Source organism: Oreochromis aureus, linkage group 7 (assembly GCF_013358895.1).
Source record: "Oreochromis aureus strain Israel breed Guangdong linkage group 7, ZZ_aureus, whole genome shotgun sequence".
Lineage (NCBI taxonomy): Eukaryota > Metazoa > Chordata > Actinopteri > Cichliformes > Cichlidae > Oreochromis > Oreochromis aureus.
The window spans coordinates 53,782,144-53,797,485 of NC_052948.1; the positions used below are offsets into that span (position 1 = coordinate 53,782,144).

At 39.7% G+C, this 15,342-nt stretch overlaps 1 protein-coding gene across 3 annotated transcripts in view; it reads right to left on the minus strand.

Annotated features, from left to right (window-relative positions):
• adamts6 (ADAM metallopeptidase with thrombospondin type 1 motif, 6) overlaps positions 1-15,342 on the minus strand; it is a 72,179-nt gene that overhangs the window by 48,792 nt on the left and 8,045 nt on the right. For all 3 annotated transcript variants that reach the window (XM_039614308.1, XM_039614307.1, XM_039614309.1), the window contains 4 exons: positions 14,863-15,008; positions 11,145-11,188; positions 6,730-6,835; positions 5,018-5,164 (listed from right to left, as the gene is read on the minus strand). In XM_039614308.1, coding sequence (XP_039470242.1) covers positions 5,018-5,164; positions 6,730-6,835; positions 11,145-11,188; positions 14,863-15,008 — 443 coding nt within the window. The remainder of the gene's footprint in view (positions 1-5,017; positions 5,165-6,729; positions 6,836-11,144; positions 11,189-14,862; positions 15,009-15,342) is intronic.

The following is a 15,342-nucleotide window of genomic DNA, read 5'->3' on the forward strand; positions in this document are numbered from 1 at the left end:
CACATATTGCCCGAGTAAGATGGTGAATCTAGGCCAATACCACAGCCAAAGTTGTTTACTTGGCAGGGAGATGCATGTGCAATATCCAAAATTCTGATTGAGGGGGAGAAAGGGAGGATAATTTGAGTTTACAGACAAAACACTTTTGTAAAAGCAAAAGGCAATAAAACTAAAACCTAAAACACAGATTGATACAAATATGCGTATAATATAAGTTAAGCAATAGTCTATTCTGCTCAAAGGTGAAGTAAAACAGCTTTGTCTCTTTGGGGTACTTTTTTTTTTTTTTTTTTTTTTTAAATAGTGATTCTCAGATACACGAGCCAGAAATCGTCAGGAACCCGGGGGCGCAGAGTAGAAGCAGCTCTTTGTGTCCCATTTGGAAGCTGGCATTTAATACTGTCATCTCTGTCACAAGTGCTCTTCACTAACCCTCCTCTAACAGCTTTCAGCCGGAAACATCATCTGACAACCACAGCAGCTATTATCCGCTTTCTTGGAGGGCCTCGCTAACAAAACATGAATACACAAACAGAGGAACACACAGACACACCGCAGACTTGTAACCAATACTTCACCACAAGGTTGCAGTTATGAATTTGCTCTCATGGTCTTAATACTGAGAAATGAAGCTGAACTGCAGAGAAAAAAAAATGTGTGGTGTCTACAACTGCAAAGAAAAGCCATTAGTACTGAAACATTTACGGCCCCTTTGGTTTCATTACAGGAACAGACTTAAAATGGACTTTTAATCTTCACATGGACCTTAAATTGGAGGCTTTTTCTTATTTTCTGTCAAATGTACAGTACAGCATACAGTAGAGGGGTCAGATGCATCTCTTAGGTCCTGTGTCAGGTCTTTGTTGGGCCCCCCCCCTTTCTTGCGGACATGGGTTTTTGTTTCTTTCCATTTCTGTATAGCAGATACTGTTCATCTGCTGAACATTTTTTTAGCCTGCCAGTTATCCAATTTCCTCAATTCTTTTAAATACACAGTGTCAAAATAGCTCTTATGTCTGTCAAGCAAACTAAAGACATTTTTGCAACATGCTGTGAATAGGAAAGTTGTTAAAGATATCGTTTAAAATTATATGTTGACAAAACACTTAACTCATTCCTTAAGTTAGGCTTTTTCATGCTTGAGTGAATTATATTTCAGTGTTAAGTAGCACTCCTCTGAAAACAGTCAGTTACATGGACTAGACTGAAAATAAGTGAAAAAGCAGCCAGCGTCCAAAGATAACCTGGAGAATGATTGCTCCAGACAACTCGCAAAAGACAAAGAAATGACAAGTGACTCAAGACACAGTACTGAATACAGCAACAATAACAGATTTGCATCTGAAATATTGCCGAAATTTCAATCAACAAGGTCAGCATGTTTACAAGTGCAATTAAGCACCATCATAAAGACAGGATATATCCAATATGATTATCTCAAACATACAGCAATATGTTGCTGTGGTGACAAAAAAAAAACCACCCACTCACTGGTTAAACTGCAGGAATGTCTTAAAGACATAAAGACCTGGATGGCCTCTAATTTTCTGCTTCTAAATTCAGATAAAACTGAGGTTATTGTACTCGGCTCTGAAAATATTGGAAATTTATCTAACCAGATTCTTACTCTGGATGGCATTACCTTGGCCTCCAGTAATGCTGTGAGGAACCTTGGAGTCATTTTTGACCAGGACATGTCCTTCAATGCACATATTAAACAAATATGTAAGACTGCTTTCTTCCATTTGCGCAACATCTCTAAAATTAGAAATATCCTGTCTCAGAGTGATGCTGAAAAACTAGTTCATGCATTTATTACTTCTAGGCTGGACTACTGTAATTCATTATTATCAGGATGTCCTAAAACCTCCCTGAAAAGCCTTCAGTTAATCCAAAATGCTGCAGCAAGAGTCCTGACAGGGACTAGAAAGAGAGAGCATATTTCTCAAGTATTGGCTTCCCTTCAGTGGCTTCCTGTTAAATCCAGAATCGAATTCAAAATCCTGCTCCTCACATACAAGGTCTTAAATAATCAGGCCCCATCTTATCTTAATGACCTTATAGTACCATATCACCCTATTAGAGCACTTCACTCTCGCTCTGCAGGCCTACTTGTTGTTCCTAGAGTATTTAAGTAGTAGAATGGGAATCAGAACCTTCAGTTTTCAGGCCCCTCTTCTATGGAATAAGGCTTAAAACTTTCCTTTTTGCTAAAGCATATAGTTCGGGCTCGATCAGGTGACCCTGAATCCTCCCTTAGTTATGCTGCAATAGGTGTAGGCTGCTGGGAGATTCCCATTATGCACTGAGTATTTCTTCTTCAGTCACCTTTCTCACTCACTATGTGTTAATAGACCTCTCTGCATTGAATCATACTTGTCTGGCTCTTGTCTGGCTCTCTTCCACAGCATGTCTTTTATCCTGTCTTCCTCCCCTCTCCCCAACCGGTCACAGCAGATGGCCGCCCCTCCCTGAGCCTGGTTCTGCCAGAGGTTTCTTCCTGTTAAAAGGGAGTTTTTCCTTCCCACTGTCACCAAAGTGCTTGCTCATAGGGGGTCATATGATTGTTGGTTTTTTCTCTGTATGTATTATTGTAGGGTCTACCTTACAATGTAAAGTGCCTTGAGACGACTGTTGTTGTGATTTGGCGTTGTGTAAATAAAATTGAATTGAATTGAAATATACAAACCTGTTTACAAACGGCAACCAATCAAAAGAAGGCTAGCTTAAAGGCTAAAAAAGCTTTTTTCAGAGAGTACATAAACTAAAGGGCAACACCCCCGGCTAATATGAGATAAATAAGGATTACGTAAACCTGAAAAGTATCTAAAGAATAAAAATAGGGAGTTGAAAATTAAAATAACAGGCCCATTTTTCAAAAATTATCTTTATTATCTAGGGTAAACTAAAAAAAAACATACTAATGTTTTAATGGTTTTCTGTGTTGTTATCTCAAGTCATATAAAGCATTTTAAAAAATCAGCATAAAAAAACAAATATGCACATGCACAATAAACCAGACAGCAGAAGCTCCAGATACAAAGTTTCTTAGTGTTAGACCTAAAAGGTAAAAATAGACCCTGACCTCTTGCTCGCTGTCTAAGGCAGGTGACATTGCAGAGATAATGTTACCTGCTTTCTGTTTATGGACAAGGTAGTTTATATTGTAAGGTATAGACTTACTTAGGTTCAGGGAGGGGCAGAGAGGGGAAATTACAAAAGAGAAAGGAGGAGAAACGAGACACCACAAACAGACAGGACAAAACAGACTATGGGGGACAGCAAACAAAGGTTAGTGGCATACAAATGCATGGGAAGTGAAAAGAAGTCAATGAAGAAGAAATACTCAGGGCGTCCTGAGTTCCACTGCAGTTTTAGCCAACAGAGGTATAACTAAGGGATGATTCAGGGTCACCTGTTCTAAAGGTAGTAGCTTTTAAAAAAATAAATAAATAATCTTAAATGTAGAGAAGGTGTATGTCTGCTGAATCCCAACTGATAGCTGGTTCCACAGGACAGTGGCCTGATAGTCACCACCCATTCTACTTTTGGAAAGGCTTATAACTACAAGTAAGCCAGCACTCTGAGAGGAAAGTGGTCTATTGAGATAACACAGTACAATAAGGTGTTTATGATGGATCCTGATTTTCTACATCTTGTACCTGAGGAGAAGGATTATAAATGAATAAAATGCTGCTGTATGAATCTAAATATCCAGCAGAATAAATGCTGTCGACTACTAGTTGATAGGAGTATAAGATAAAACAACATAAACAGCAAAGCAACACATCAGATTAGATTAGAAATCATTCATAACCTTTGGCCCATTTTATACTTTCCTCCATTGTTGTCAGTTTCTTTCCTGTTTCCGTGGTGGTCTTGTGCTACTAGCTCTGCACGATCAGCACTATTCCATTTTTGCAAACAAGCACTTTGAGTTTTGCAGTTTTTTTGTGCAGCAATAAAGCTACACGGGAACCTTATCAATCCCGCAAATGCTACAAAGTTAAGGGGGTCCTTGACCTCATTCTATGATCATTAAAAAGGCATTAGCAGTTCCATGCTACAATAGCTGTTACTAGTATAACACAGCTGGATTTCTGACAGAAGTCTGCTGCCGGCTGAGTTGCTCTGTGCTGCTGTAGGCTTAAATATGGAAAAAGAATTTGTGGAGCGAAAAAGATCATGACTCTAGTTATACTGCATTGATGTTAGATCATGAAAATGCATTAGGACAATGCATGGAGCTGGCGAAGGGCTTTGTTGATTATCAGATTTGGGGCATTCTGACATTCAGGGTCTCTGCCATCTAATAAAAAGGCAAAAGTGCCAGAAAAAATAAATAAATCAGGGATTCGCAAGCGTGAAGAGCAGTAGAATTTCAAGTAAGGCTTCAAATTGACACGCCTCCTCTAAATCATGCTGTGCAGAAATAGGTGTAGAAGTCTGTCATTGTAACGATTATCTGTTTGTTCTCTTACTCCAGTTGTTTTGTCTAGCCTCTGGAAAAGAAACAATGGCGTGTCCTCTACTATGCCAGGCTGGCAAGACTCAAATATCACTGCCTCATTTATTTATGTGCTCCATTTCTTTTTTCTTTTTTTTTTGCCTCCTTTGGCCGATATATAAAACAGCAGAGCAGTGGTTTAAGGCAGCTGGCCTACACATCACCACCGAGGACCACATGAGCTCTAACATCACCCGCCTTGTGGTGCAAGGATGCAGGGGTGGAAAGCACTCAGTTATCATACGCAGCCACAAGGAGGTCTGGCAAAAGTCTCAGTGATGAAGTGGATGTGAATAAGTAAGGGAAGGCCTCGCGTACAAAGCAGCCTAGCGGGTCGCCACATGGACCAGCTAGTGGCAGCGGGTTGTAAAGAGAGACAGCTGTGAGTAAAAAAGGAAAACAGGAATGCACCTTTCTTCTCTGTTGCGCGCGCACACACACACACACACACACACACACACACACACACAGGCCCACAGGGAACAACCACCACCCATATCACCCACTTACTCGAGAAAGCTGGTGATGTAGTCTTTGCTGCAGGCAGACCAGGAGAAAGGGTTGGTGTTGGCTGTTATATGAGCAGCCATCAGTTTGGCTGTCTCGTGACCTTTGGTACCGCAAGAATTCCCAATCCCATCATGGTTCATCCCAAAACTGAAACAGAAAAAAATAAATAAGAAGAGGAATTAATGCAGCTGGGAGAAATGACCATCTGGTCTGAAAGTGGTAGTTAATTGCACAGTTTAGATGGGATCTTGCTGGACAGTTAAGGCTGCTGGATTGTGGATGTCAGCCTCTGTGGCTGTAAAGATTGAGCTCATTGGCTCTAAAACAGCTGTGTGGAGGGGTCAAGGGTCAAACCCTGTCTGGGGCTCTGCAGGAAAGAAGAAGTTCTAATCACCACTCAGATGCCTGTCTGTCAATCACCGCCTGCAGGTCTGAGCAAGCCAGGGAAGGAAAGTCAGCACAGACTGGAGCGAGGAGTCAAGACCCTTTAGATCATTACAATGATCAGCTCCAAACTTTGAGCACTGTTCTGAAAGCTACTAAATAGTTTCTTTCACACTGAATTCATGTTGGACATCAATGGTTGCAACAATTCATTTTCAGAAAAACTTCATCTGTCAGGATATCATTTGACAGAAGTTTCTCATTACAGCAGGATATCAAAGCTTAACTTTCCCTCACAGTCTAGTAGCGCGAATCAGGTCTAATGTATATAACAAACCCAACCACATTGCACAGACTGAACCTGTTTTTCTAAGGCTGGCGTTTATGACATTTTACCCTACTCTGGAAATAAATCAGGCCAGTCGAAACCCTGCTGTAGTGTGTTTTTTTATACATCCTCTAGAAGCAGAGACTATTTTTACAACTGCCCCACAACAGAAGCAGACATGAGACATAATAAAGGAAATCGCCATCTTGCCTAACTCTCGAGAGAGGAATACACAGACTAATACATCATCATTATTTTGCTTTATATTCAGGAAGAAAGAGGCCGAGGTATGTGGACACTGACATTTGCATGAGGAAATATGTGCAGTTAAAGTCTGCAAGGGGAAAAAAAAAGACTATATGCAAGTCTGGCAAAACCAGGCTGTAAGTAATGTTTGTTTAAGAATGGGTCGTGAAAGTGATAAAAGGTTTGAAGACAACCTTAAGTAAAAAGAGGGCATTTGCCAACACCTAAAACTGCCATAAAAGGTGCTACATTTGTGGAACGTTTCATTCCCAAAAATGTAAAAGGAAGAACTTCAAGTCCTGCTTAGAAATCTGCTGATATCAGCAGTGTCAATACTCATATTGAGGGATTTTATGCCACCAGAGAAGTTTAAGTTCTGAATTAAAAATGGTCTTTTCAGTCATGACGTCGTCAAAAGGATCCATGAATAAATATTGTCGGGGTGTAAGTTCATTGTGGATGTGCATAAGGTGCCACGCCAAATTATGCTATAACCATGAAAAAGTATAAAGACAAAAAAGGAAAACTTTTACAAGCCATGATAATGGTTAATTAAGGAATAATAATTCTCAAGTCAAAGTAGACAGAGCTGCACCACTTTAAATTAATGAGACAAGTTCTGTTAAGTAATTTAAATGTGTGCCTTCAAAACCAAGCCATTTAAGGCCCTCTGACTTGGTCCCACCACCTCTGCAATACGCATCAGGGAGTAATGTCAAGTTTTATATTTTATATTAGGATCCTAAAAACTCACTTGTGGCCAATCTCGTGCGCAATGGTGAAAGCAGAACCGAGGCCGATGTCTTCATTGATGCTGCAGCTCCTCTCTGGCTCACACATTCCAGCCACTGAGGCCAGACCTAGACATACACACATAAACACACATGCCAGACAAACATACAAACACAAGGTTGAGGCAAAGCATTCTTACGACTCGCTGTCATAAAACTGGGATTCCATACATAAGCTACTGTTTGCAGCAGTGCTGAGAGACTCAGCTAGTCACGGCTATAGATTCACCAGGAGAAGTCCAGTTTAGCATTTGCTCCTAAATGTTTGTTGTTTTCTGTTTTTGTTTTTGTTTGTTACTTAAACTGGAATATTGCTGGAAAAGGTTTATACACTGGATTTCATGTAACTAGTATTCTGACAGAAAACTGACAGAAAATAGAGTTGTTTTTTCTCATTCCAAAAGCAAGACTTGGAGAAAGAGGCAGAGAGAAAAGAAGAAAAAGGGAGAGGAGAGGGCGTTTCAAGTTAAAAACGCTCCACAATCCAGGTGTCGCAGGTTCTTTTTCCCCTAAAGCCTGACAGGTCAGATAGGGAGACTGCTGGCGATCCTTCACAGATTACATCTACAGGTGACTGGAGAGTGGATCATATGACACTGCAAAGCAGGTGTGTGTGCCTGTGTGTGTGTGTGTGTGTGTGTGTGTGTGTGTGTGTGAGAGAGAGAGAGAGAGAGAGAGAGAGAGAGAGAGAGAGAAGTACTTTCTATTCATTTCATGTTGGGCTGAGGAGTTTTTCCCAGGTTTTCATATATTTAAGAATAAATTAAGGGGAATCCTGTCACTCTGGATAATCTCAGTCATTTCTGTTAAGTTTTACTTGACATTTTAAGTAAATTTGTAAAAAAAAAAATAAAAAAAATATGACAAACAGTTGATTGGAAGTATTCGCCAATTAGATGCTGTTAAACAATGGCAGGAGAGGGTGCAACAAGATGAAAAATTAAAAGCGCACCAGTTATAGAAATATGATATGCTTTAAGCTTCCTCATTAGTTTGCAACAGCTCAGGTATTTCCATTGCAATTTAGAGAAATTACATTTTTTTTTTATCATCACATCTTTTCCACTTTAAAAAGTGTCCTTTTTAAATGACAGTAAAGCTAGTTGGATTCAGCTTTAGGATGATAAATGACAATAAAATACAGAAAAGCAAATGCACATCACCCCATACTGATGGACTGCAGCATTACAGTTTGCATGGAGTGATAAATACACTATACTGACACTCCACAGTGTGCAAGCTGTTGATATTTTACATTATTTTACAGCATACCTACTGAAATGTAAAACAACACTTTCATATAGTAAAAAATATGACACTACTGTGCTGCATAATATAGATTTTACAACATAGTAAAGTCACTTGTTTGGTTGCCATTATAATGTTTAATGTACCTACTGTAATAACCATAAAAATGGAAAATGTCTCTGTACCCTCACCAATGTACCCTGAAATCAGTTTCTTTACATTTTCATTCTCCTTATTCACCACACGGTTATCCAAAAGCTCCTGTATTTAACACCCTGAAGATACACGCTGAATGGACATGACTCATCACTTCCAAGGAAGAATGTCAAAGGCTGAAAAGTGAGGCTCGTGTGTAAGTGCCAAAAACTGCATTTGTGTATTGGCAACTTGGGCCTGGCTCCAAAAGCAAGTCAGGCTCCACAGACTCCCAAAAATGAAAATACCCAACTTTACAACACAAGCACATTTTTTATAGCCGAATACATAGCAGTTTTGGCCTTATTGATATTCATATCTTAATAGCAACTTGGGGTTGCTATGAAAGGTGGTGAAGGGGTGTGCCATCCAGTCATCCACATAGATGGCAGGTGGAGCTGTACCCACTGGTGTCTTCTGAGTCTTACCTCTGCTAAATATTGTCCCTTCACTGGATCTTTCTGCCATGTTTGGGCTGTAGGTGCATTTTGGATCAAGTTATATGTCCAAGGAAGTTGTGCCTTAGCTTTGATGAGTGACATTCTACTTTATTAGTCTGTTATGCAACACTAATTAACCGATACTGCGTTTGTCTGTGCCTTACAGTTTATGAATGTAGCTTGCAAGCATTAGCTGATAATTTAGCAGGCCACCCTTTCTTCTTAATAATAATGTGATGGCCAAAACACTAACAGTGAGGCTTCAAAAAACCCCAAATCAATGGGTGACATCACAGTGGCTGAGTCCATCTTTGATTTAGTCAGCAGTCTTGGTCATCATGGTGGTCCACTGCTAGTTAAACCTTAACATTACACTTAGCCACACACAAGCTGGAAACCACATCACACACCCACAATAATTAAAGTCTAAATGCAAAATAGCTAAAATAAACATCACAGCACTACATAATTAATGATTTGAGCCTAAGCATGTACATTCCCATGAGTCTTTGAACTTGCCACTGTGTAAATAACCCAAGCTACCACCACCTTGGGTTGCTACAATTGCAACTCACGTAGCTACTCTTTCTTTTTAATTTCTTTATTTTGACTATGTGCGTTTAAGAGTTAAGTTGTGGACGTACTAAAGCATCACAGTGAGACTCAAGTCTGACTTAACTAAAAATGAGAAAATAGGGTATCAATATTTATACATTGATATGAATCAATATTTTTTCCTGAAAGGTCTTAGCATTTAAAGTACTTAACTGTATTTACAAAAGACGGTACATTACTGTTTACTGTACTGTACATTCCCTGTATTTTTTTTTAGCAATTGATACAAAAAACATCTTGCAATATAGTTGTGGGGATTTGTTTGGACTTTCATTCAAGAATTTTTCAAGCACTTAACATGTGCATAAATCATGTAGATAGGAGCACAGTTACTGTCAACAACTTTCAATTTTCTTTCTCTTGAGAACAAGCAGTTACCTCTGAACTTAGGCAAATCAAACCAAAACTAAATGTCTGAATGGTTTCATGCAACGAATGTGAGCAAGAAAATATGTTTCTTTTTATTCAGCTCGCATGCACCAGAGCGGTTTTCCAACTTGCGGTAGAAATTTTTGCAAAATGTTCTAATGATAAACTTTGCACACCTCTTTTTACACTGTTCATTAGCTACATAACATGTAGTTTGGCGACCAATGCAGCTTCACATCTTCCTGTAACGCATGCATGGACTCCTCGCTTCCTCACGAGGACTCCATGCATGGACTCCTCGCCTGCTAAAAGTGGCATGGCCTTTGTGTCCTCTTTACTAACAGGCTAAACAAGAATAGACTCGCAAATCAGGAGGCCACTGAAACCATTACTGCAGGGAAAGAGGGAGCCTGAAGGTGAAGAGGGAGGGAAAAGAAGAAGGGTGTGTGTGTGTCTGTGTGTGTTCGGGGGGGGCAAACATGTGCATTATCTCCACGCCCATGATTACTCTGCGACCCTAAATGCCAGCAGTCTGACCCGAGAGCATGATCCCTGGGAGGAAAAGGAGGAGGAGCAGAGAGGGAGGTGGGGGTGAGACAACGAGGAAGCCAAGCAGATGCCAGGGCAATTAAAAAGACCGGGGAATGTGACGAATGCGGTCAATCTGTCAAACCACCCCTGAAGTCACGATATTACCTCCAAGATATACTGTGGTGCCTGCAGGCTCCAGAAAAGAGAAAAGATAAGGTGGGAAAAGAAAGAGCTGGGTGGGTAGGAAGGTTTGAGGTGGAACTGAATGACTTGAGACAGAATTTTTTTTTTTTTTTCGGGGGTGTGATCTGCCACCACTTGCTGTCCTTTTTCCACTCCCAGTAACACCAGAGCGTGCATGATATCACCCACTCCATCTCCCCCTGCATACTCTAACACCCCCTATAATTGTCCTTTTCCACTTCCATTTTCCTTTCAACCCCTCCTCTTCTTCTTCTCCATCTCCCCCATCTGCCACTAATCTCGTCTCTTCTTCATCCCTCATTTCTCCTCCCCCCTTTTAAGTCTTTGCCCTCCTTAACTTTCCTGCACATACCTCTTCCTTTCTCCCTCTCAACCCCCAGTGGAAGTGTAAACACCTTAGACAAACTGAGGTTGGAGGCAGAGGACAGAGACAGAGGAGATTTATAAACTAGAGGTGACCACAGCTGTCCAGGTTCAGGGCTCCCGGCCTCAACAAACAGAGGAGAAGCCACTGAGGAGCTATAATAACACAAATGAAAATATTCTTCTCATTATGTCTCACCGGATTTGTCGGATTTGTGTTTTCTACACAAAATTGCGAAGGCTGCTAAATAAGGTTTTTCTGAGGACACGTTGAATGGGAAAATAAAAACCTCTCCAAAGAGGAGGAAAGGATAAACTCCAAAACTAGACATTTAGTGTAGTCAGCATCACATAAGATTACAAAGGAAACCTAATTTAACATATATGAAATTTACTCAGCCTTTTTCACTCACCTAAGGTACCACAAGGTTTGTTCTTGTAGGTGCAGATGTCATACCTAAGAACAGGTAAAAAAAAAAAAAAAAAAAAAAAAGAAGAAGAAGAAGAAGAAGAAGAAGGAGGAGGTCACAACACTCAAACTGTTTAATCACAGTCTGGTCAGGTATAATGTCACCTTTAAATCTTTCCCTCGTAAAGACGACCTCCCCGTTACCCTAATGGCTAGTTTTGACCCTCAGTATATGTAAGATAAGATAAGATAAGATAAGATAAGATAAGATAACCTTTATTAGTCCCACACGTGGGAATATTTGTTTTGTCACAGCAGGAAGTGGACAGTGCAAAAGTTATGAAGCAAAAATTAGAATACAGTAAGAATAAATACAGTACACAACTGTACAGAATAGAATAAAATAAAATACTATATACAGTAGAATAAGATAAAATAGAATACAAATGCTATATACAACTGAGTAAAAATACAATGATGCCAGAAAAGATTATTGCACATTAGTGTTATTGCACATTTGTGGATGTGTGTGTTTGATGTTTGTTGACTATTAGACTAGCTTCTGGGTTTTTCCAAACATAGCTGCATAGGCAGAGACCCTCACTAACTTCTGTTACACACCCAGTCATTTTGTTTTATAAGCAGCCCTTAAATATGACAGAAAATGCTCAGTCCAGAAAAGAGCTTCAAGTGTTACTCCTAGTTACTCCTAGTATTAAGAGGTAAAGAGTTATGCATAACAATATCATATACTAGCTTGGGCTGTCAAGTCAATGGATATCCACTGATTGCACTAAAAAAAAAATTCCCATTCAGCAAGTGATTTCAAGTAGTCACCAGAACCTGGTCATCAATAGGTTAAGCGTGCAACACGCTGAACCGGTTGGACAGGTAACCTGTCTACTATTGGATGGGTTACCTGGTAGGAGGTAACCTGTCTCTAAACAACAGTGGCCTGACTCAGACTGATTGCAATCACTCGCAGACAGATTGGTAAATGTTTGCAAATACCTGTTGTCTAATATTTAGGCACAGACATATTGCTAATATGTTTCAAGAAATCTGGGTCAATCTGTCCTGATGAACGCCACTTGTTCCTGAGAGTCTTTTGGTAAAGGTTATATTTTAGTTACATTCCTATAAAAAAAACATGGCCATTGATCACCTATCTTATTTTGCAGTTACAGTGCCTACATGACTACTTATAGAGGAATTTTGGAGTTTGTTTCATATCTATGAGCCTATGGCTGTACTATGAATGTAAAAACTTAGTGTGAATTTCTGTGCAGCAGATTTGCTGTTTTCGCTGATCACAGTTAACTGTGTACTATCACGAATACATTGCATAACTGTCAACTTGACCCCATTGAACTGTGAACCGATGGCAAGCTAACTCCATCTTATTGCCCTTTTATTGCTGTCTTGATACACTAAAGTTGGTTTGAAGACAGCAGCTGACTGCCAGTGGTCACAGAGCTGGTCCACCTCTTTGAAGGAACCATTTCAAAAGCAATGAGATCACAAGTTCATGGTCCCAATAATTTTGGTTGTGCCGTGGGCTCTTTTTTACAGTTAATACAATAGAGCAAAAGACCCACAGTGCCCAAGGAAATTTTTACAGGATTGCATTCAAATTAATGAGACAATCATACCAAAAGCTTTTAATCTATTAAAACCAAGAGCACAGCAAATTAAATTTTACCCTCCCACCACCACCTCCACCATCACCTACCACCCTCACTCCTTTGTCTCTGAATTACTCCTCTCTCTCTCTGTTCTCTTTTAAGTGACCCTACTTGTGACTTTTCTAATGCGTTTTTGATTTATTCCCCCACTTTTTCAAAGTTTTTGACACCACTCATTTCAAAACAAAGACTGAACAATGACATTCTTGTTTTATGCTAACAAGAACTTTCAATCATTCATTCACACTGATCCATGTTACCAAAGATCTGCAGGAAAAGTGTCTGTGGCTAATTTCATCACAGCTATAGAAGTGGTGTATTTTTATAAACCAAATACATTTAAACAAGCCCATCCATCCATTCATCTATTCTCTTCAGCTTATTCTTATTCAGAGTCGCAAGGGGGGTTGGAGCCTATCCCAGCTACCATAGAGGCGGGAGGCAATGTACACCCTGGACAGGTCAACAATCTGATGCAGGGTTAACACAGAGAGACAGACAACCATTCACACTCACATTTGCACCTATGGGCAATTTAGAGTCAGCAATTAACCTAGCCCCACTAAGTGGATGTCTTTGGTCTATGATAGGAAGCCAGAGTACCCACAAAGAGCCCACACAGACATGGGGAAAACGCCACACAGAAAGGCCCCGGCCAATGAGCTCATCACCAATGAGCATATGGATAATCCTGCTTTATAACACTTAGAAAAAAAACAAAATTTACTAGATTGATTTAATGTTTTATTAAATATGAGGTTTGTTGACTATGACCTAAAACACGTGACGGAGCTCAAGTCATCAGGAAAGTGTGAATTGAGGAAAGGGTTGGCAGCTATTTTCCCATAGACTTCTATAGGACAGGAAGTCTTTTTGCAATCACAGATTTTACCCCTTGGCTTACCTTTCAGACTTTTCTTTTATACTATCTATGCTATGCACTCATACCCATGGTTTATAAATACATCTTGCTAGTGACACTAGCTAACATCAACTTAGTAACCAGCCTTTTCATTCAAATACAACTCAAGAGATCGGCACAATATTCTAATCCCCAAGAAAAACAATGTGGATATCGGATTTATTACTTGGATTTTGCTGTGAACAAACTGTGACAGATGATAGATTTGTAGACCAATGTTTGTTTGGAATGACCATTAGGTATAACAACCTAATGGGGCTTTTATATGTCAGAGCATTGCGTCTGTCAGCTTCCTTAGAGCTCATCAGTAACAGAGTATCCAAGTTAATTCATGCCCTCAAACTGAAAAAAATAGTTTGTGAGTTAAAAGCCCCTTCCATGTGTTTTTTTTAGTTTATGAAAACAATAACATTTCTCAGCTTCCTGCTAAAAAGGGAAAGCCAAAAAGGCAAACTCCATGACCACTGCAGGCAGGCTCTATTAAGCAGCCTTTGCTGTTTAACCTGCATTTAGCTTCACTTTGTTTGTGCAAAGTGAAGCTAAAACCAATAATAAAACCAACAGCCAAAGAAGCTGGAGAATAACAACTGGCAGACAACAAGCAAGCACTAATGATAAAAAGGCTGTTTTATGCAAACTAGAGAATCAAAAATTTTGCCTTTAGCCTATGTCAATCACAGAACCGAATCCTCTCTCTATATGGAAGCAGCTGGAGGAATATACACATCAGTTGCCAGGTTAAGTAGCCAAAACAGTTCTGGCAACAATAAAGTCTATTCCAGGTAATGACAGAGTTTTACTATTTTATGACATAAATTGCGGGATGACAGGTACATTACGTCCGTAACAGCACATTTTACTTTCAAAATGATGGCTTTTATTCCCGTGAGCTGTTACAGGTAAAGTGTGCACACAAGACCTGGACTTTTGGATTTTCCAGTGCTGTAGCTGTCGGCATTTGCTGAAAGCACATCACAGAAAATAACCTGTATTTGCTCAAGATGAGAAAATTACAAATAAAGTAAGAAGTGAAAAATTGTATTTCAACACTGGATTATTATAATGGTGTGTGAGCAACATGTTGTCCACTGCTGTAGCTGTGAGCCAACTCTTACCGGGTGATTAGGACAGCATTGTCATGATGAGCCATCCCATTCTCTGGAATACTGTTTCCATTGCTGTGATGAGACAGGATGGACTTCTGCCACTTACAGAAACTGTCCAGAGACTTGTCAGCATGATGATTAATTTCCAGATTTGGCTGCAAAAAACAGACATGAAAAACAAAGTGATAGAAGAAAACGCAATTACTACCAAAAAAATCTTTTATTGGGTGATGCTAGATACGTGCGGCTCTGCAAATTTGAACTAAAATATTTACCATAGTGGGCAGTATTTTACCAGCAGGCATGTTCAAAAAGTTCTTTCAAATTTTGATATTTCATTTAAGCCCAATATTCATTTTCTCAACAGGCTCACAGGTAAGAATGTGTTATTAACAGCTTAAAGCTGAGGTTCACTCACTGCACCATCTCATGGTACAAACTGGTACCTTACAAAAGTACAGCCAGCTCCTACTTTTAACTTACGTTGAC